This window comes from Girardinichthys multiradiatus, chromosome 10 (assembly GCF_021462225.1).
Source record: "Girardinichthys multiradiatus isolate DD_20200921_A chromosome 10, DD_fGirMul_XY1, whole genome shotgun sequence".
Taxonomy (NCBI): Eukaryota; Metazoa; Chordata; class Actinopteri; order Cyprinodontiformes; family Goodeidae; genus Girardinichthys; species Girardinichthys multiradiatus.
Genome location: NC_061803.1, coordinates 15,818,544 through 15,840,564, shown reverse-complemented (window position 1 = coordinate 15,840,564; position 22,021 = coordinate 15,818,544). Strand labels below are relative to the sequence as shown.

At 40.1% G+C, this 22,021-nt stretch overlaps 1 protein-coding gene across 2 annotated transcripts; it reads left to right on the top strand.

Moving 5' to 3' along the window:
• Nucleotides 1-820: 820 nt before the first annotated feature.
• grnb (granulin b) lies at nucleotides 821-20,283 on the top strand. Of its 2 annotated transcripts, none has more exons than XM_047378099.1 (16): nucleotides 821-962; nucleotides 1,219-1,306; nucleotides 3,110-3,250; nucleotides 3,455-3,595; nucleotides 5,332-5,445; nucleotides 5,880-6,021; nucleotides 6,178-6,287; nucleotides 12,715-12,844; nucleotides 12,972-13,060; nucleotides 13,466-13,616; nucleotides 14,988-15,085; nucleotides 15,361-15,594; nucleotides 16,480-16,725; nucleotides 18,404-18,637; nucleotides 18,735-18,992; nucleotides 19,643-20,283. In XM_047378099.1, the coding sequence occupies exons 2-16, from the start codon at nucleotides 1,304-1,306 to the stop codon at nucleotides 19,787-19,789; spliced, it is 2,238 nt and encodes a 745-aa protein (XP_047234055.1). In that variant the 5' UTR covers nucleotides 821-962; nucleotides 1,219-1,303; the 3' UTR covers nucleotides 19,790-20,283. The 2 variants fall into 2 exon arrangements, with proteins under 2 accessions (XP_047234055.1, XP_047234054.1); XM_047378098.1 differs by having other exon boundaries at nucleotides 12,969-13,060.
• The last annotated feature ends 1,738 nt before the right edge of the window (nucleotides 20,284-22,021 follow it).

Sequence of the window (22,021 nt, the reverse complement as noted above, 5' to 3'; positions counted from 1 at the left end):
CACCGTAACCCTTGGAGACATGTCATGTGGTCTTGAAACTAAACTTGAAGTGTTTGGCCGTAATGATCATTTGAAAGAAAAACCGAAGCTTGCAAATCTTAGAACACCATCCTAACTATGACGTACTGAAATGGCAGGATCATAAGGAAAGAACATTATATAAAAATATTAAAGTAACATAACAAACCAGCAGGAAGCCTGGGCACACGTGGGTCTTTCAAATGGATAGTGACCCTAATCATAGTGCAAAATTAGTCCGAAAGTGGCTCAAGAACAACAAATATGTTTGTTTGTTTTTTGAGAAAAAAAACAATATTTAAAAATCTTATTATTCCTTTAAGGGAAAAGGACTGCTTTCGAGCCTATAATTAGGACCGAGCAGCAAAGCGCTGCGAAGGCCTATTGTAATTAACTTTAAAATTGGTAGCCAATCAATACCACTACAAGATTGTTTCCAGGTCCGTCAGATCTGGTTAAACTAGAGGAAGTTATTTTACTTCATTTATGGTCTTAACATATTTTTTTCTTTAAATGTCCTTTCTATTTTCCATAAAGTATTTTCGATTGCCAAGCGCGTTTCCACAGAGACAAATGAACTGGTCTTGTATTATATTGCATTATAAAACTGTATCTTCAGTTTTAACGTTAAAAGCTAAAACGTTCAAATCAGTACGTTTTTAGGTTAATATATATAATATATAATTTTTATAGAAAAGAACTTACGGAAATACTTTTTTTTATATTAGTGGAACCTTCCTGGAAGGCAGCGATAGATATAAAAATATGGTACTGTTCCTTTAAAGACTCCTTAACATGGAAGGTCACGTGTGAGCGTGTCACGTGATAAATGCCTTGAAATATTTATGTAGTTTGTTTGCTTTTGTCTTGTGTTTGAGACGATTTGGTGATAAGAGGACTTTTCTTTATCCTACCTTTTGCGTCTGTCTCAACACACATACGAGGTAATGTCGCCATGTTTTATTTTTTTATCGCAGGAAAACAATGAAAGTAATTAACGGCAGCTAGCCACCTAATGCTAGCCACCTATACCGCTAAACTAGATTGATTAGTTTATTTGGATTGCAGAAGCTAACGGTGGATAACTCATTTCAGGTTCATTATTTGGAGAGATCTTTTTAAAGCTGTTCAGCTCATTACCAAGAGTTTTACCACCCAGGATAAAGTCAATTAATCCTTTAATTGATTGTTGTTTTTCAGGTTGTAAGAGGAATATGCACCAGCACACAGAGCCTTGTCAATAACAGCTGAACTGTTTTTGCCTCTCTGAAGACATCTGCTCATAATGGTAAAGTAGAAACAGAACCTGCAGCGTGTCTTCATTTTATTGCTCTCTGTGTCCCTAATGCAGCTCCTGAACCTAAATGTTTTTTTTTTTTGGAGCAGCCACAAGCAAATGCAGATAGCATAGAAAACATGTGAATAGTCCATTGTTTGTCCCTCAGTAGTGCAATTCACATCCGAGTAGCTGCTGTCAGTGTGTTGGTTTATTGCCTTATGAAGAATCAAGAAAAACACCTCAAATAAAAAAAGACTTCAGCAATATTATTATTTAACAAAAAATATAACAAAGGAGTATTGCAATACAAGAAGTAATCATGAGTGTGGACCTTTTTCATTCACCAACCAGCCTCCAGCTACTTTGTATTTACCAATCACATGGATAGCTTCAGAGAAAAGGTCCCGAACTATCTAATGCTCCTGGACCTTGCCTACATGGTGTCATCTGAAGAAAAACCTGTTTTCCAGCTTCTGTAACATTTCGTTATGTGATGTGTCCCATGGTTTTTCCACTGTTATTTAACTTCATGTAATTGTGCAAAGATAACCTTTAACTTCAAGCACCGGTGTCTTATTGTTTTTAAGTTGAAGCAAAATTAAAAACATAAATTTATGTAAACATTTTTACTAAGAATAATACTGTTAATCCTGCTTATTTTAATAAAGGGAACCCTATTAAAAACTTGATCATGGCAAATATATGATCATTATTTAATATATGCTAATTGTTCAAACCCACTTAATGTAATACATCAAGTAATAAGTGCAAAACACATGTTTATTTCCCACACTGCAAAGTGATAGACCCATTTAATAAATAATAAAATGGCAACACAAAATAACTATCAGTTTCCACAAAAATAGGAAAACTAATACCTGTTTGCCATAAGAAGTTATATACAAGAATACAGAAATGTATATCTGCATGCAAAATATAGAAGCTTTCATACTCTGAGGAAGCTGACTGTAAATGGTTTGGTAAAAGACCAGGCAGACCATTCACAAAACTAACTTTTTCACATGGAAATATATTGGGATCAAAAATAGTTTTAAAACAATACTGAACAGGCGTTCCTGTTTGACGATGGCATCAAAAGAAACGGCCCTCCTACTTTAACATGTAAAGTTTCTGATACTTAGAGCTTAAATGAAATTTGAATCCATAAATCAGTATGGATTATTTTAATTAAGAACTCACTTTTTTTTTACATTTTAAAGCTGATACTCGACCTTATGGTTAAACTGTTTTTCTAGACCAGATTTGTTTTCTGTAATGGCTAGTCTGGTAATAATAATGTGAGAGCTGAACATCTTTCGGTTATTGATAAATTCAGAATCAGGTTGTTTATTATATATATTTTATACTTCATACTCTTTTTCTGGCTCTGATAGTGGGTGTGAGAAGTGTTGATGCAGAAGATGGGGTTAGATGGAGACAGAGTACTTGCTGTGGCCACCCCTGAAAGGGAAAAGCCAAAAGAAGCAGCAGAATATTGTTTGGAATAGACCTTTTTTTTTTTTTTATGTTGTCCCTTAACGTGTAATAAAATTATAGTTATGTTGTGCATTTAATTCAATTCAATTCAAAGATACTTTATTGATCCCCGAAGGGAAATTATTTAAAGGGCATGACTTTATGGTAAATCTGGGTTTTAGTGTTGAAATCCACTTTATCAGCTGGAATGTTTGGAAAGCTGCTGCTCATACTTGGTTCTTTACTCTGTATCTGAGATAACAGTGTTGGGCTTATTTCCAGAGCACACTTCATCACACATTGCTGAGCACCATGTTTTCTGCTTATTGTGTTCAGACTCTCCAGATGGGAGTCTTGTTTTTGGCTGTGCTCGGCCTGAGCACTGCACTGATCTGTCCTGATGGAGGCATGTGTGAGGATAGAAACACCTGCTGCAAGAACACCCACGGAGGTTATGGCTGTTGTCCGCTGCCACATGTGAGCCACTCACTTGTTAAAGTCAATTTACAAGTTGAATCTTTTGTCTATGTTGATAAAGTTTGCTATTTGCCTTTTGCACATGCCAAAACAAAGTAGTCCTCCCCCTGCACAAATTGCCTCCACACATGATTTTCTGCTGCTTTACATCTGTTTGAGCTGCATTTTATTAAACATTTAACCCTTTCTTGAATCCACACCCAGGCAGAGTGCTGTTCAGACCACCTCCACTGCTGCTACGAGGGGACGGTGTGCGATCTGATCCATCAGAAATGTGTTAATAAAACCGTTTCACTTCCATGGATGAGGCGACTTCCAACGAAGCAGAGATCGTCCACCTCTCAGGTAACCGAACGTTGTAGTAATGTCCTCATGTCGTTTCTGATCCTCTGGATCGTTCTTATAGGCACCAATTGTTGCCTTTGACCTTAATGTGGTTTAGGCCTGCAACTACTGATTATTTTGCTAAATGATTAATCTGCCAACAATTTGTTTTATTTTTATTAATCGATTAATAATCAGATAGCAAAAGGTGCTTAAAAGGAGATTTTTTTTTTTTTTACAGAATTTAAATAAGGTAAAACTTGCCACTTGAAGAGTTTTGGATATAGCATATTTACAGAAAAAGAAGGTTTTTCATCTTAAATGCAAGTTTTATATTTTTTTTTTACAAATTTAGCCTAATTATTGCTGAGTGGGTTGTTCTTTTAGCAAATTGCATATTTTAGTCTGTTTAGTCTAGTTAACTATTATTCGATTACTAAATATCGTTGACGATAACATTGTTGACCTACACTGGCTGTTTGGTCCTTATGTTTCATTATCTCAAGGTGTGTTTTTGTTTTGTTTTTAAACAAAAGGACTGTGTTCACATCTGAAATAACTGAGCCAACACTATTAACGTGACTGTAAAGTGCTTAAGTTTTAGTCCAGCTACAATGTTTCCCTAGGGGTGTCCTTGGATGGCCAAGGGGTGTATTTCCCCTCTGACAGCCAAGCCGGGTCAAAACTACTCATCCGGTGATATCGGCTTTTGCTGCTTGTGAATGGGCGGGGCCCGAAGCCTTTGGGCTATTTTTTGTAGTTGGATACGGAGTAGGAGAGTTATGTCTGCCTCCCCCCAGGAGAGTGAGTGCTGCTATCCTCACAACTCTGGGAGCTTTAAAAAACAAACAGATATTTCAGCTTGTTTTGCAGCTGGTTGTGACAGCTTTTTCAGCGAGGTCCGTGTCTACTGGCACATGAGGCTATATATCATTATAAAAAGGTAACAGTCAGGATAATTGTGCAAAAAGAATTTTCAGCATTATATATGCATCATAACAAAGTCAAGGCAGTCTTCAATAACAGTAGAAAATATAAGAGTGACATCAAAAAACCTGGATGTTTCTCTAAAACTGATTATGAAAATGAGATGTAAGTTGGTCGGAGAGACTACCAAGAGGCCGGCAACCACGGTGAAGGGGTTATAGAGATTTTTAACTAGTTTTGCTGATCTACATGTGACGGTTCATAGGAGAATCTCACATACTCTCCAAATATATGGACAAATGTGTGGGGTGTTTAGACAGATTTATTTTCCCACACTGGAAAGTCATCCAGGGCTGGCTAAAAATAACTAATACATTGTGGGAGAATGTGTAACTGTCTGATTAAACCATACCTGAACAATAGGACCGTAAGTCCAAAAGGTAGGTTTAGCACAAAAACAAAACTGCATATAACTAAAAGAATCATATTCACAGTGAAAGTCTGGGGTGGCAGCATTGGATTTTTATTGGTCTCACAAATTGGAGTTTTTCAGTTGTACAGAATAAATGTCACATTAAAGGTGAGAGTTTTGAAATTGTTTTGCAAAGTCTTTTAATGTTTGTGTATACTCTTGATAGATACTGTCTTTGTGCAGTATGGTAACAAAAAGTCCTTAATAGTCTGCTGCTGTAATATTATTAATTGAATGTTATTATTTCACCAACAGAAGATGGAGCATGCATTATTCTGCTCAATGCTGGTCGAGTTTCTGTAATGTGTAATAAGTAACGTTTGTTCTCATGTTTCTGCGGTTTGTGTGATGGTTTCAGCTTGTCGGCCAACCGAAGGCGGTTATGTGTCCAGACCACGAGTCCGAGTGTCCAGATGACACCACTTGCTGCCAACTTTACAATTCCTCCTGGGCCTGTTGTCCGTTGCCTAAGGTAAAGAGATTTGTGCTTAAACTCACTTTCAGGTAAACTCTCTATTCAAACACTAACCTCCATCTTTCAGTTGTATAATAATGTTCAATGATCTGATGAGCAGCTTTTTATTCTTGTATATCTGCTGCGTTGAGGCAAGTTGCTGTTTTATTGCAGTCTTGAGCTAGAAGTATTGAAAGGGTGGTTTGACTTGATTTTTGTCAATAAGGCCCATTGTTATTTTGATGCTTGAATGTTTTACTGGGGTCAGTGATATATTGCAAACACAGCGTTGTATACTGAGTTAGGACATAAAAAGCATCTATCAAATTTTGATGTAGAAAACACAGAATGTCGGTTTAATTGTTTTGTATATTTATACTTTCTGTTGTTCAGGATGTCCTCAACTAATGCGTTGTTTGTGATTATCAGGAATTATTTTCTTCTCTCTGCAGGCGGTTTGTTGTGAGGATAAACGCCACTGTTGCCCCGAGGGATCAAAGTGCGATCTCGTCCATTTACAGTGTGTTTCTTCGTCGCTGGAGTCCTTGCCAATGCTGGAAAAACTACCAGCCAAAACATCACAAAATAAGCCAGGTTGGTGTTTTCACATGTAAATTAAATTAAACATGAGTTTTAAACCAGGGTAGTGAATTCATAATAGAAATATGTCTTAGTAATTTAATGAGGTGAGGGTGGGGGACTTCACTGAAATAAACATGTTTGATTCTCTGACCTTGACGCTTTTTGTAGTTTCTGATGCAGTCGCAGTGATTTGTTCTGGTGGGAAAAGCAGCTGTCCTGATGCTTTCACATGCTGCCTGCTGACCAGCGGAGAATACGGCTGCTGCCCTCACCCAGAGGTACGTGTTAAAACGGTTTGTCAGTTAGGCCCTGCACCATTTAAATCATGCTGTAAGCTTGCGTTTACCCATCATGGGCAAAAATGTTATATTAATTTTGGACTTTGAAATGTTTTGTTTAAAGTTTGTTGTACCTTAACGAATGATTATGTACTGTACAGCCCCAATTTGTTTAGCCAATGTTTTTTCAAATAAATTTTACACGTTCAAATATATACTACTTTTTAAATTAGAGCTGCTAAAGCATTTAGAATATCTTTTAGTTGTTGATTAGACACTCTAAGAAAGACTGCCGTCATGGTGTTGAAACATAAGATGGTTGTTTATTACTGTTAAAGAGATGATTGTTTGAAAGTATAGTTTTCATGATAAAGTTCTAGAGGATTATGTCTATTAAGCAGCAGCAGCATGCAGGCTAGCTAATGGAGCCCATATTCTAGCTAATTAACCAATTGAGATCGGCCTATTAAATGCAATAATATTAATTTCAAAAGGGCCGTTTAGTTACAAACGTCTACTAAATTCAGGAGGTGTTTATCCTGTATTTTACCTCTGTCTCCACCACTGTGTTTGTCTGGTTTGAAATTAAAAAACAAATGCAACTAGTTTTTTAATTATTTGTATTTCCAAATTTATTCTGTCTTAAAAAAAAAAAAAAAAATCCAAAAGTTTCTTCCTTCGAATTAATTCAATTGTTTATTTTTATAGCACCAATTCACAACACATGTCGTTTCGAGGCACTTTCCAAAGTCAATTCAATCAAATCATATGTAGATGCATTCAAATAAATCCTAGTTATAAAAATGCAGTTAAATTAAGTTTATTATTCAAATTGGATAAAAGGATTTCTATCTAAGGAAAGAGTAGATTGCATCGAGTGACTTGCAGCATTCCCTCCTCCTGGATGAGCATATAGAGATAGTAGACAGTCGCTTGCATTGACTTTGCAGCAATCCCTCATACTGAGCATACATGTAGCGACAGCAGAGAGGAAAACTTCCTTTTAACAGGAAGAAACCTCAGCCTAGTTGTTTATTTATTGAATCATTTACTTTTGTGAAAGGACTCTGGCTAATTTCATCTTCCTGTTTTAGAAATTCATTGTAATGCTTTCACTGTGATTTACTGAACTTTCCTGTTTTCTTTGTATTTACTCTGCAGTTTTTCTGTTCCACATCAGTTCAGCAATTAATAAAAGGCTTACTTTTACTTGATCTTTTTTCTCACACAGAAACAAATATTTAACATTTTTAGAGCACCTTCATATTCATGAAAGATGCATTGTCTTTTCGTGGGTATGGAATGGATTAATTGTATTTCAGTTCATTTCAATGAGGAGCATGGATTCCACATATGAATAATCCCAGTTTAGAGCTCCATCATGGAACAAATTAACTTATAAAGTAGAGGCACCACCAGGGGCGTTTTTAGGGTCTGAACCATTGGGGTCTTTAGCCCGGGCACTAAATAGTTGAATTTCATCAGACAGCGGCCCAGTTTGTGTAAGTGAAGGATGAAGAGGAACAGTTTACAACTGATGAAAAAAAACAACATTTGGCTGAAGCAGATAATGACACATTTTGTGATATTTAGAAAAAACTTTCTGCTCAGTCTGGCAAAAGTTGTTCTTAAACTCAGAGAAACTGTGTTTACTGTGGCTCAAATAAATGTGCTTTTTTTCTCATCTATGAACATTACTTATTTAAAATTTTTAAAATTTCCCACCCCTTAGGCTCCATTTTCATAATTTCTTACATTTCTAAAACAAAAACTGGTATAAAATGGATTTTCTTAGATTTTAATGGAATGGTAAAACACATTTTTTTTATTATGATTATGTTGTGAGCTATCCCAACATTTCTCTAAAATATGTTCCTTATTTCATGAACCTGTTTTACTGCCATCTTTCCAGCCCTTCATTCCACATAGTCTGTTGTTCTCCACTGAGCCATTAGTTCACTCTTTATTATTAAACACTTTCTGTAGAGAGAAAGGTGTTTAAAATAGAACATGGAGCCTCATCCTGGACCTCTCTTGGACTCTCATCTTTTGTCCTGTTATCAGTATTAATATTACAGTTATTAATAAATGTATACATAAATGTATTACATCGAGGAAAATGGTGTCCTTGTTTGTCCTTGAGTTTAGTTTATATATTACATGTATTATTCAGAAAAATCAAATGGTTAACTAATTAATGGTCTACCCATGATTACCTACACCTTTAAACAACCCAAAGCTGTATGTTTAGGATCAGAATATATGACAGAGAAGAGGGAGGCTTCCTTGTTTTCTTTCTACTGTGTCTTACTGGCACCAGGAGATATTTTACAGGTTTATTGAGCAACATCTGTTTCTGTCTACATGTAGAACTGGACTATAGGACTGGCTGCAGCCATGAGATGCAATGTGTTGATCTAAAGGACCTTTTTAATGTGTTTAGGAACTTTAGGATTAAATGCTTTGATCATGACTAAGGTAAAGGACCAGATATTTTTCACATCATGATGCAGATCCAGCTAGAAACTCACATAGACGGTTCCTACTGTTTTCTATTACAGCCAGGCCATTTAACGTTAACTGTAGCTTTGGTCAAAGTCGCTCCTCATGAACCCTGATGATGCTGATTAGTGAACCTCCACCTCATGTCTTGCTGGGTGAATCAGTGATCAGCGCTAGCTTAGAATTGGCCCATCCTGAGCCAGCTCGCAGGTTTAACGCTAACTTCAGTCTGGGTTAAGCCGCTCTCCTTCCACCTGTTTCTGGGTGCACATACCCACCAGGCTCCCACTCTGGTTGCTCGTAGTTGTGCAGTTGCGGTACCACGTGTGCGTGAATAACCCCTTTTTGTCTTCTTTTCCTTTAGACTCATTGTCTGGTTAGGTGGAGTGAGCAGTGATTATATGGAACACTACAGAAACAAATTAGATTTTTTTTTAAAGAAATGTGAAGTCTGTCATTTGGGGCCCTATTACATATTTTGAACAGACATTTACTCTGTTCTGGAGGGTTCTTGGAGCTTCAGCCCCAGAGGTCCAGTTGAGAGGTCTAACAAAGTACCTGGGTACCACTGTATTTTGAAGCTAGTCTTCATGCACCACCATTTAATGTGTCTGCTAGTACAGGCATGTGCGAGCGGCATAGAAAAAACTAACCTAACAATACATATATATTTACCTCATTTAGATTCTCGCTCTTTTTTTTTTTTTACCATGTCCAGTCCAGCAGAGTATCGCTCAGAATTGTTGTCTGAGTGCCAAGAAATTGCCCAACAGATTCACTTTCACAAGCAGAGCATCACAGCTAATGCTTTAAAGCTCTGCTTGATATTTCTAAACGAAACTTTATTATAAACTTTTTTGGGAATATTTCAATTGTTACGGACACGGAGACTGAAATGAAAAGGAAAAAAGAAGCTCAAAAAAGAGGGAGATGTGGGGAAAAAGGGGAGAAAAGGAGGAAAGAGTGGAGGAGAGAAAGAAGGATGAAAAGAATACAAGATTACACCCTGCGTGCTTATACACCTGCAGCTGTTTTTTGTTACAAAATAGTACACGGTAATTCTGAATGTAAAATGTACTTGGTGAGAGGTGCAGCCCAATATAGAACATCTGTGTATCTGTCAACACCTGAAGCTTAACACCTGTGAGTATGGGTGTGGACACGCTCCTGTATACAAGGTTTCTCCACAAAAATATGCAATAGTGAGTGTGAGGACCTATAGGCCTGCCCCATGGTCCCTGGACGGACACTGAGAAGATCTGAGCCACAGACATCTAAAGGCCCCCCAAAGCACAGGAACCCCAGGAGAACCACCGCCGGGACTACTGCAACCCCCCCAGAGAAGAGCAGTGGAGAGTCCCAGGGGATCCACCCAGCAGTGACAGTGCAGAAGCCCCAGGGAGCCGCAGTGACGAGCCCACAGGCCCCGCCGGCAGCTGTCCACGCCCGAGCAGATCCAGCCATGGACCCAGAGGCCCAGGACCCCGGGACACACCACCCCCCAAGCAGAGGCCCGACAGAGCCCAGGGAGCCAGGCCCCGGCAAGCAGCCACCGGGAGTGAGCCAGCACACACCAAAGCACCCGGCCCTGGACACCGAGAACCACAAGTACACCAGCGGGCAGAGACTCCAACCACCGGCAGGCGGTGTGGCGAGGAGGAAGCTGATCCAGGAGAGGGAGCAGTCCAAGACCCAACCTGTTGCAAAAAAAAAAAAAAAAAAACAGGCACACACAGTCACAATCACCCACTCCTACCCTCATGCATACACATAAAATCACTCACACCCAACATAAGGATAAACAACAATGGACGTCATACACTCACTCACAGTCCCCATGCATACTCTATACTCCCAGGTTCAGGCGCTGGTACCCTCTAGGGGCAACTGGACCCAGGAGGTGGTCCCCTTCCCTCCTGGGGCAGAGGCAGGCAGACAGCGCCAGTACCGCCCAGACCCGGGCGACCCCCCCACGCCCCGAACCCAGTCCCCAACAACCCCCATCCACCTCCGGAGAGGGGGCTATGTACAAAAGAGTGGTCCACATGGCCCAAAGCAACCCGCCAACCGGAGCCGCCCCAGGATGGAGCAGTCCCGATTCCAGTCCAGATTCTCGCTCTTTAGACAAGGTGTTGTAAACCAACAGCAAAAAATTGTTGTCTATCCGCTTTTTTGATAGTACAACCACTCTCACCAACAACTGAATCTAAAGTACAGCAAACAGAGGACGCTTGGTGGAGAAAGCGGGTTGGGTGATACCATGTTTTTGGGAGGAGGAGGGGGGGTTACATTACCAGATGATGCTATTTTGCGGACAAATGAAAATAAAAGAAAATCAAATTACGCCCTTGGTCGCAGCAAAAGCTCAGCCAATTGCTACGTCTAGGAGAGAAACGGGGTTAGACACTGAAAGACAGGCCCAAGTGAATCATTTGTAGAAGGAGAACATTAAGCTGTTGGCAGCAACTTAACATTCTTGTGTTCTTCCTCCCTCTCCTATTGTATTCCTTCTTTTCTTTCTTCCTTGTGCCCTTACATCTTTTACTCCTTGACCTACCTTCTTTCTTTCTTCCTTCTACACAAGTATGCATTTCTATCCGTGTCTCACTGCCCTTCTTTATGGTTCAGTCCTTCCTGTTTTTTCTTACCTTCATGACCTCCTTGTTTCCTTCCTTCTTTCTGTGTCCCACCTCCATGCCCTACCGTTCTTTGCTGCTTTTTATATTCCTTCCTTCGTTTCTTTTTGCTTCCCTTCTTTCTTTCTTTCCATGTGTCCTGTCTTTTTTTCTGTTTCGTCCTTCTTTTATTCTTAAATTCCTTCCTTGTATTCTTCTTCCTTATTTTGTGCCATGTGTCTTTTCTTCCCTCCTTCCTGGTGTTATTATTTCTGTCCTCCCTTCATTTTATCCTCTTCTTTCTTGCCTCCTGCTTTCCTTGTGCATGTTTTACTTTTGTTCTTATGCCTATATTATTTCTTCTATTCTTCCCTTCTTGTGTCTTTTTTTCTCATCATTTCTTGTTCCTTTTTCCCTCCTTCTGTCCTTACCTTGTGTCACTTCTTCCTTCTTTCCTTATGTTTTCTTTTTTTCTTGTCGTACCTTTTTTCCTTTTGTACATCCTTGTGTCCTTTCTTCCTTCCGTGTTTACCTGGCCTTCGTTTGTCTTCTACTTCCAATGTATCCTTACGTTTTTCCTTCCTTTTCTGTATCCTTCCTTCTCTTGTTCCTTTTGTCCTTTACCCCTGCCTCTCTTATGTCCCTCCTTCAGTGCTTCCTCCTTTTCTTTCTTGGTTCCTACATTTCTTGAGTGTTTTTTATTTTAATTTTATTTTTTACTTGTGTCCTATTACTTTTCTTTTTCCTTTTATTCCTTGTGTTCTTTTCTTCGGTCAACTTCAACCTCCCTTGCTGCCTCATTCCTATTAAAAAAACACATGGAAATGGCGAAAATGCATCTGAGTTCTGGCTTTAAATGTTCTGTCAAAGGGGCGATTATTGAAATGATATTTTAAGACCATCCTGGAGAAGGAATCCTGACAATGAGCCTTTTCACAGTGGGTCACAGAGCAGCAGCAGCAACATCCACAGACAGGAAAAATCCAGCACACTATAATTATGTTCCTTGTTAATTAAAAAGTTTTCTGCCACCAGACACAGAATCAGATAAGGCTACAACCAGATGGCTTTGAACAGAGATGGTTTGCACGGTGAAATGATGGTACAAATATAATATCTTAATTAAAAAGTGGTATTTTTTACATTTGCACTTTGTTGTGCAGTTGGTTTTAGATGAGGAGGAGAAACTTCAGACCTCAACCTTTCTCCACTGTAGGCTGTAAAACTGAATGAATGTCTTTTATTCTTCTCACTGTGCTTTTGTTGTAATGCAATCTGTTTTGTTTTTGTTAATGCTTCATCAAATGAAGGCCACATGTTGCAACGATCATCTCCACTGTTGTCCAAGCAACACAACATGTGACCTGGAGCATGGAGTCTGTAAGTCTGGAGAGGCCGACCTGCCGCTGACAAAGAAGATTCCTGCTGTGTCCAGAAACGGTAATCTGTCATTACTGTGAAAAAGATGGATTGAGATTTATTTATGCTGTGCCAGTAGACTTGAGTTTTAAAGAGAGTGAAGGAAATTCTTCAAGTAAAGATTTTTAACGTTGATCCTTTGTAGTAGAGTGTCCAGATAAGAAATCGTTCTGTCCTGATCTGACGACGTGTTGCCAGATGACCAACGGATCGTTCGGCTGCTGTCCTATGCCAAACGTAAGCATCGCACACTAACCTGAAGGAACATGATGCTTATTTATGTTGCAATAAAACTGCCTTTTAATAGGTTGCAACAAGTTAGCCATTGATAATGATTTGAAATACAGTTGGGTATGATTTGGTATAATCCTCGCTAAAACGACCAGAAAGTACATTTGAGTTATCTTTGCTATTGCTTAGTTAATGGCCCACTACATACTGCAGGAGTATTAAAGAGTCGCTTGCTATATGCATACAATGCATTCATCCATCACATGCATGGATATTTTATAGAACCCTTAGGAAACAGAATAAATATCAAAATGAAAGAAAAATGTTTCCATTGCTCTGTTTAAATAACTATAATAAATATAATTGTAGCTGAAAGGGTGAGTGTTAAAGTTGCACCCTGTTGTCTTGCAGGCTGTCTGCTGTTCAGATCACATCCACTGCTGCCCTTCAGGCACAAAGTGCGACATCCCACACAGCGCCTGTGTATCAGTCCAGGAAAACGCTCCTGTATCCATTAGGATACTCCGTACCGCGGCAGAACAGGCACCAACGCAGAGCACAGGTCAGCAAAGAGGAGACTGAACTTGTATGTCAGGGATTGATCCTGTAAGCTCGTGTGTCCAACTTAGAACATCAATAATAAATATCTATTTAAAAGTTAATTATTTATTTTCTTACTGAATTTAAGTAATTTTGTTTGGCTATTAGCCAAATAATTTCATGAAATATTGGCTTACTTTTGAAATTGTAAAGTTTGTTTGTAAAAATCAACTAGGCTTCACAACATGTACAAACTCATTTGAGTGAACTTGATTTGCTCTTTAACAATTAAATTCAACAAACATTGAACATAACAGACAAAAATGTGCTGGAGGTTTGTTGGTAGTTTAAAATCCAGCCACAAATGAAGGAATTGTAAGATTATCTATGAGATTATGCGTTGAGAAGTATGCCCCAAACCTTTATCTGATTTTTTTTTTCCAACACTCAAATCGAAGCGCAACAAACATCTTTGTTTCGTTGATGCACATGCAGGCCAAAAATGCGTGAATTTCAGTTTTGGATCAGTTTTATGTGCATCTCTATCAGCATTGCTTTGGGATGGGGACAGAAACATGAATGATAAAATCTGTGTATTCTATGTAGAAGAGGTAAGATGTGTTGCCTGATAATACAATAACCTACCCCTATGAAACAAGTTTTAAAATGACTAAAATCACACACAGGTGTATAACATCAGGTGAACATAATGATAACAGGATTACCGTACTAATAATAAAGGTCCTTTAGATTCTACATCTGCCAATTTGCCGGGGTCTGGCCGTCCAAGCAAGTTCACCCTAAAAGCAGAATGCAAGATGCTAAATGAAATTCTCCAAAAACTCTAAAACGTAATGACAGGATCAGAGAGTGGGTTCACAAGTTCACATTTCATAGGAGGTGTGCGCTCTAAAAACATGAATGTCAGACTAAGGTTTGCCAGAGAGAATGAAGGCAAAGACCCGGACGTCTGGAATAATGTTCTTCAGACAGATAAGTTTTAAATGTGATCATTAGTGTAAACTAAATGCAGCACTCCAGGACAGCAACCTCATACCAACTGTGAAGCATGGAGGTGGAAGTGGCATGGTATGGGCTTGCTTTGCTGCAACAGAAACTGGCCAGCTCACCATCAGAGAATCTACCATAAATTCTACCATGTTTCAAAAGGCTACTTGAGGAACATGTGGGTCCATTTCTTGAAACGTTTAAAGTTAAAGCAGAACTGGACGCTGCAACATGACCATGGCACTTTCTGGCGCATGCTTAATAAGTCTAATGGTTGCAAGAAGACTTAATAATTCCTAAGATGCCTATCTTTGCTGCAATGGAAAATATATTGCGGAAGTATTTTCATATATGCTAAAATATAAAGGTTCTGTTTGTCTTTTAGTCCACGCTGTTCCCTGTAATGCCTCTGTGGCCTGCGACGTTGGAAACACCTGCTGTAAATCGCTAAAAGGAGAGTGGGCTTGTTGTCCTTTACCTCAGGTACTGTCAGGCTGTCTGTTTGTCAGATGGTTTCTCTGTTCCAGCCACTGCTTTACTCACCAAATTAGCTTGTGGTGTCTTTTTGCTGTGAATTTAAATGAACATAATCTCTTCAATTGAGTCATGTTAAAATACAAACTTTTAATTTAGCTGTAGAACGTTTGTATGGAGATCTAGCTTTCCTGCATAAAATCACATGCTTCACTCCCTTTTTCTTCTATAATGGCCTTGTAATGCAGACCAATCAGCTTTTGCTTTATCTCTCCTCTCTGCAGGCCGTGTGCTGTAAGGACCACCTGCACTGCTGTCCGAATGGCACGGTCTGTAACCTGGCAGCCTCCATGTGCGACCATCCCTCAGGCCCAGCACTGATGCCGCTGCTTCCCATCACACCCGCCTTTCATCTGCCGGCAGAAAACAGCAAGTGTGATGAGTCCACGTCGTGTCCCGGAGAAGCTACCTGCTGCAAGACCGCAAGCGGGGAGTGGGCCTGCTGTCCTCTGCTGGAGGTAGATATCCAGACCGCAGACTGGTTTTCTCCTCCGCAATTTACAGGACGGTGCAAAACCTTTAAACTACACCTGATTCCTTTATGCTTCCTTTCAAAACAGTGAGACCTTCTTGTAATAATCTTAGTGATCTTGATGAGCAGGTCCCCAGGCTTTCTTAAGTTCTTTCTAGTTTTTCTTTGGACTTCGCCTGCTCTTTCTCTCAATTTTGTCCATCAAGCTGTTTTTTTTTTTTTGTGCATTTCATATATTTAGCTAATAAATCCATCCATCTGTCTGCCACTAATGAGTGTCATTCTGTCCATCCATCTATCAGTTCATGTATTTATCTATCTACCTTCTCAGTTGTCCGTCTGTCTATCCATCTGTGTTTTCATCTATCCACCCATTCTGTTTTTGAAGGTTACTTCCATCTTCACCACCGTAGAAACATTTGCCATCAATTCATTGTCAACCTTTTCATTTGCATTTAAAGTGGGTGAAAAACTGGGAGATCTGGAAAAGTATTAAAACTCTGGAATGACATATGATTTATATTTACATGATTTTTATGTCTTTTACTCAATTTTCAGGCCAATATCTGAAATATTCAAACTATGGAGAAGGAAATTAATAGACCTTCAGAAAGCTTAAAGAACTGCTTTAAATGATTAGAAGAAAGCCTGGCTGCTTGAAACAAAATTTTAAAGAAATCAGGACTGGACCATGAAACACTTTTCATACTTAATGGGTTGAAAGTAAACATTGGGATAAAAGAATAGAAGATTAAATCAAGCTCAGGTTATGTTTTTTATTTTTTTTATCAGCCCAGGGTTTAAGCTGCATCAAACAAGCAAAGTGACTGAAATAAAAATAAAAAAACTGAGTAATTTGTGTATCTTGTAGGCTGTTTGTTGTGACGATCACATCCACTGCTGTCCTCACGGCATGGTTTGCAACTTGGAGGCTGAAACATGTGATGACTCTTCGGGTGTTTTACTGCCACTGCCATTGCTGACCAAAGTTCCTGCTCTGACCAGTCGAGCTCAGCAGGAGAAAGTCATGTGTGACACTCAGACTAGCTGCCCTAAAGACACGACCTGCTGTTTCATGGGGAGGACCCACAAATGGGGCTGCTGCCCTCTGCCGGAGGTAGGAAACTGTTGGTTTATATAAACCGTATGATCAGGATGGCATATACAGGTCCTTCTCAAAATATTAGCCTATTGTGATAAAGTTCATTATTTTCCATAATGTCATGATGAAAATGTAACATTCATATATTTTAGATTCATTGCACACTAACTGAAATATTTCAGGTCTTTTATTGTCTTAATACGGATGATTTTGGCATACAGCTCATGAAAACCCAAAATTCCTATCTCACAAAATTAGCATATTTCATCCAACCAATAAAAGAAAAGTGTTTTTAATACAAAAAACGTCAACCTTCAAATAATCATGTACAGTTATGCACTCAATACTTGGTCGGGAATCCTTTGGCAGAAATGACTGCTTCAATGCGGCGTGGCATGGAGGCAATCAGCCTGTGGCACTGCTGAGGTCTTATGGAGGCCCAGGATGCTTCGATAGCAGCCTTTAGCTCATCCAGAGTGTTGGGTCTTGAGTCTCTCAACGTTCTCTTCACAATATCCCACAGATTCTCTATGGGGTTCAGGTCAGGAGAGTTGGCAGGCCAATTGAGCACAGTGATACCATGGTCAGTAAACCATTTACCAGTGGTTTTGGCACTGTGAGCAGGTGCCAGGTCATGCTGAAAAATGAAATCTTCATCTCCATAAAGCTTTTCAGCAGATGGAAGCATGAAGTGCTCCAAAATCTCCTGATAGCTAGCTGCATTGACCCTGCCCTTGATAAAACACAGTGGACCAACACCAGCAGCTGACACGGCACCCCAGACCATCACTGACTGTGGGTACTTGACACTGGACTTCTGGCATTTTGGCATTTCCTTCTCCCCAGTCTTCCTCCAGACTCTGGCACCTTGATTTCCGAATGACATGCAGAATTTGCTTTCATCCGAAAAAAGTACTTTGGACCACTGAGCAACAGTCCAGTGCTGCTTCTCTGTAGCCCAGGTCAGGCGCTTCTGCCGCTGTTTCTGGTTCAAAAGTGGCTTGACCTGGGGAATGCGGCACCTGTAGCCCATTTCCTGCACACACCTGTGCACGGTGGCTCTGGATGTTTCTACTCCAGACTCAGTCCACTGCTTCCGCAGGTCCCCCAAGGTCTGGAATCGGCCCTTCTCCACAATCTTCCTCAGGGTCAGGTCACCTCTTCTCGTTGTGCAGCGTTTTCTGCCACACTTTTTCCTTCCCACAGACTTCCCACTGAGGTGCCTTGATACAGCACTCTGGGAACAGCCTATTCATTCAGAAATTTCTTTCTGTGTCTTACCCTCTTGCTTGAGGGTGTCAATAGTGGCCTTCTGGACAGCAGTCAGGTCGGCAGTCTTACCCATGATTGGGGTTTTGAGTGATGAACCAGGCTGGGAGTTTTAAAGGCCTCAGGAATCTTTTGCAGGTGTTTAGAGTTAACTCGTTGATTCAGATGATTAGGTTCATAGCTCGTTTAGAGACCCTTTTAATGATATGCTAATTTTGTGAGATAGGAATTTTGGGTTTTCATGAGCTGTATGCCAAAATCATCCGTATTAAGACAATAAAAGACCTGAAATATTTCAGTTAGTGTGCAATGAATCTAAAATATATGAATGTTAAATTTTCATCATGACATTATGGAAAATAATTAACTTTATCACAATATGCTAATATTTTGAGAAGGACCAGTAAAAGTTGTTGTTTTTCAGGCAGTGTGTTGTAAAGATGGAAACCACTGCTGCCCCAGCGGACACACTTGTGATCCCCACCGGTCCTCCTGCTCCAGGGGCCCTCACCGTATTCCCTGGTTCACCAAACTGGGCGCTTTGACCGAGCCAAGTACATTGACCGATGTTAAATGTGACGACAAAAGCAGCTGCGCTTCAGGAATGACCTGCTGCAAGCTGTCAAGTGGAGAGTGGGGCTGCTGCCCATTGGTGAAGGTTTGAGCTCCTCTGGCTTTACATCAACTCTGATAAAAATGAAAACTGTTTAGCTGACTTGAGGTCTAACCAGTAAGATATTTCTCATTCTCTACAGGCGGTTTGCTGCACCGACCATGAGCACTGCTGTCCTCAAGGCTACACGTGCAACATGCAAACAGCAACATGTGAGAAGAAGGGCTACGATCTGCAACTTGCTGTCCCCCTTCTGAGTAAAGTGGAACAGTCCGAGTTGAGGGAGGCAGAGGAGGATACAGATGTACCATGTGACAGCACAGGGCTCTTTCACTGCCCCAAAAAGTTTACCTGCTGTAAGATTTCGGCTACGGAGTGGAGCTGCTGTCCCTCGGCCATGGTATGTTCATTGTGTCTCATTGTCTTACACTAACACATTTCGAATGGAAAGAAATGGAGAGAACCCAAACTCAAAGTGAGTGGCATAAATGAGCCAAACAATCCAATGAAGGTGTGGTTCCTTCATTGTTAGGAAAACTATAACATTTAATGAACATATTTTCCAAGTCTAATAGAGAGAGGAAGTGATTTGTATTTTCAGCCTTCATTTCTTGTCACATTGACTAATAATGAATAAATATAGCAGAATTTCCTTTCATTTATCTTATGTTGTCTGACAATTGTAATGAGTGGAAGCATGTATACAGTAAAGTAAATGGGGCCATGCATGAAGTCTTGTACACCATAACTAACTAGTAGATTTGTCATTCAACATAAACAAACTGGAATCTGTCAGATATACTTTAGATTTTATTTCTACTGAGCCTGGTTTAAAACAAGGGGGAAAAAAATGACAGGTTTGGTCAACGCGAGTATTAACTTTAACCCCTGAAGCATCCTGGTAATCTATATAACCAATGCCTCAAATATCAGTGATTGCTTGTTATCATGTTCACCATTTGGCCAAAAACGACGAATCAATCCACTTTTATCTCAGTAACTCCTTTTGATAAAAAGCAACTTTTCCTAAAATGTCTTTTTGTTTTCCAGGCTAAATGCTGTGCAGACACAAAGCACTGCTGTCCCATTGGTTACTCATGTGACCTGAAGGCTGGAGGTTGCACTCGGCAGAGCAGGCTGACCAGGGATTATTTGTTAGGGAGCAGACATGGAGAGGTTACCCGTCATGGACTCTAATCTGGCAGAATCACAGTGATATGCATCCTTTTCATCAATCCATCACTTGTGTTGCTGAGGACGGGGTGGGATTCATCTTGGCGTCCTATTTGACGCTTCTGAAGTGGAGTTTTTTGTGTTACCGGCTGTAGCGATAAGGAAGAAGTTTTGCTGTGTGTGCCGACCTTGTTATCGAGGTACAGTGTAGCAAGCCTCTATCGATCCACACATTTGATTTTCTGCACCATTTCTGTAATTCACTCCAGATGTAGAATTAGTTATCTGCAACATTAAGCGGGAATGCAGCAAACTCACATTTCACAATTGGCTAGCATTTAACACAAATATCTTATCTGTCTGCATCAACCACACTAGGCAGACAAAATTAAATCACCGCAATTAGTTAAGTTTTAAGTGTTTATTTTTTTCTTTTATACACATTCAAGAGGCTAGAATGAGAATACAATGTATTACAAATAAAGAATAAACAGAAAACTTGGACAGATCAGAAAAAATGTCTAAATATTTTTCTGATAAGAAATCTTTGTTTGGATCTGAAAAACTACAGTTGAAAGCATGTACTTAATTTTAAAAAGCATGGCTAAATTTACCTTTTAGTCAATGTTTATGACCCAAAAGTTCTGTTTAGACACTCAGAAATTAATGTTCAAAAACACCCCAACCTGTTTGAATCACAATCCACACAGCTGCCATCAGCTTTCTTCTGTGTCCAGCCTGTTGGCTCTTAATGTCTAGTTTTAACACTGTGTTCATGTTGGGTGTTTTTTCTTTCTCTTCTGGTTTTTTACATTTTCCATAGCAAACCCCAAAATGACCATCGGATTGGTTAACTCAAAGTTGCTCTAACTAAGCAGGAGATGGCAGAAAATCCATTAAATCATCAATACAGGTCCTTCTCAAAATATTAGCATATTGTGATAAAGTTAATTATTTTCCATAATGTAATGATGAAAATTTAACATTCATATATTTTAGATTCATTGCACACTAACTGAAATATTTCAAGTCTTTTATTGTCTTAATACGGATGATTGTGGCATACAGCTCATGAAAACCCAAAATTCCTATCTCACAAAATTAGCATATCATTAAAAGGGTCTCTAAACGAGCTATGAACCTAATCATCTGAATCAATGAGTTAACTCTAAACACCTGCAAAAGATTCCTGAGGCCTTTAAAACTCCCAGCCTGGTTCATCACTCAAAACCCCAATCATGGGTAAGACTGCCGACCTGACTGCTGTCCAGAAGGCCACTATTGACACCCTCAAGCAAGAGGGTAAGACACAGAAAGAAATTTCTGAACAAATAGGCTGTTCCCAGAGTGCTGTATCAAGGCACCTCAGTGGGAAGTCTGTGGGAAGGAAAAGGTGTGGCAGAAAACGCTGCACAACGAGAAGAGGTGACCGGACCCTGAGGAAGATTGTGGAGAAAGGCCGATTCCAGACCTTGGGGGACCTGCGGAAGCAGTGGACTGAGTCTGGAGTAGAAACATCCAGAGCCACCGTGCACAGGCGTGTGCAGGAAATGGGCTACAGGTGCCGCATTTCCCAGGTCAAGCCACTTTTGAACCAGAAACAGCGGCAGAAGCGCCTGACCTGGGCTACAGAGAAGCAGCACTGGACTGTTGCTCAGTGGTCCAAAGTACTTTTTTCGGATGAAAGCAAATTCTGCATGTCATTCGGAGTCTGGAGGAAGACTGGGGAGAAGGAAATGCCAGAAGTCCAGAAGTCCAGTGTCAAGTACCCACAGTCAGTGATGGTCTGGGGTGCCGTGTCAGCTGCTGGTGTTGGTCCACTGTGTTTTATCAAGGGCAGGGTCAATGCAGCTAGCTATCAGGAGATTTTGGAGCACTTCATGCTTCCATCTGCTGAAAAGCTTTATGGAGATGAAGATTTCATTTTTCAGCACGACCTGGCACCTGCTCACAGTGCCAAAACCACTGGTAAATGGTTTACTGATCATGGTATCACTGTGCTCAATTGGCCTGCCAACTCTCCTGACCTGAACCCCATAGAGAATCTGTGGGATATTGTGAAGAGAACGTTGAGAGACTCAAGACCCAACACTCTGGATGAGCTAAAGGCCGCTATCGAAGCATCCTGGGCCTCCATAAGACCTCAGCAGTGCCACAGGCTGATTGCCTCCATGCCACGCCGCATTGAAGCAGTCATTTCTGCAAAAGGATTCCCGACCAAGTATTGAGTGCATAACTGTACATGATTATTTAAAG

Excerpts from the sequence above, each read along its gene's own strand:
- grnb (XM_047378098.1), top strand. Across the intron at positions 15,086-15,360 it reads CTTGTTGTCCTTTACCTCAG|GCCGTGTGCTGTAAGGACCA; the intron begins GTACTGTCAGGC and ends TCCTCTCTGCAG. Across the intron at positions 16,726-18,403 it reads GCTGCTGCCCTCTGCCGGAG|GCAGTGTGTTGTAAAGATGG; the intron begins GTAGGAAACTGT and ends GTTGTTTTTCAG.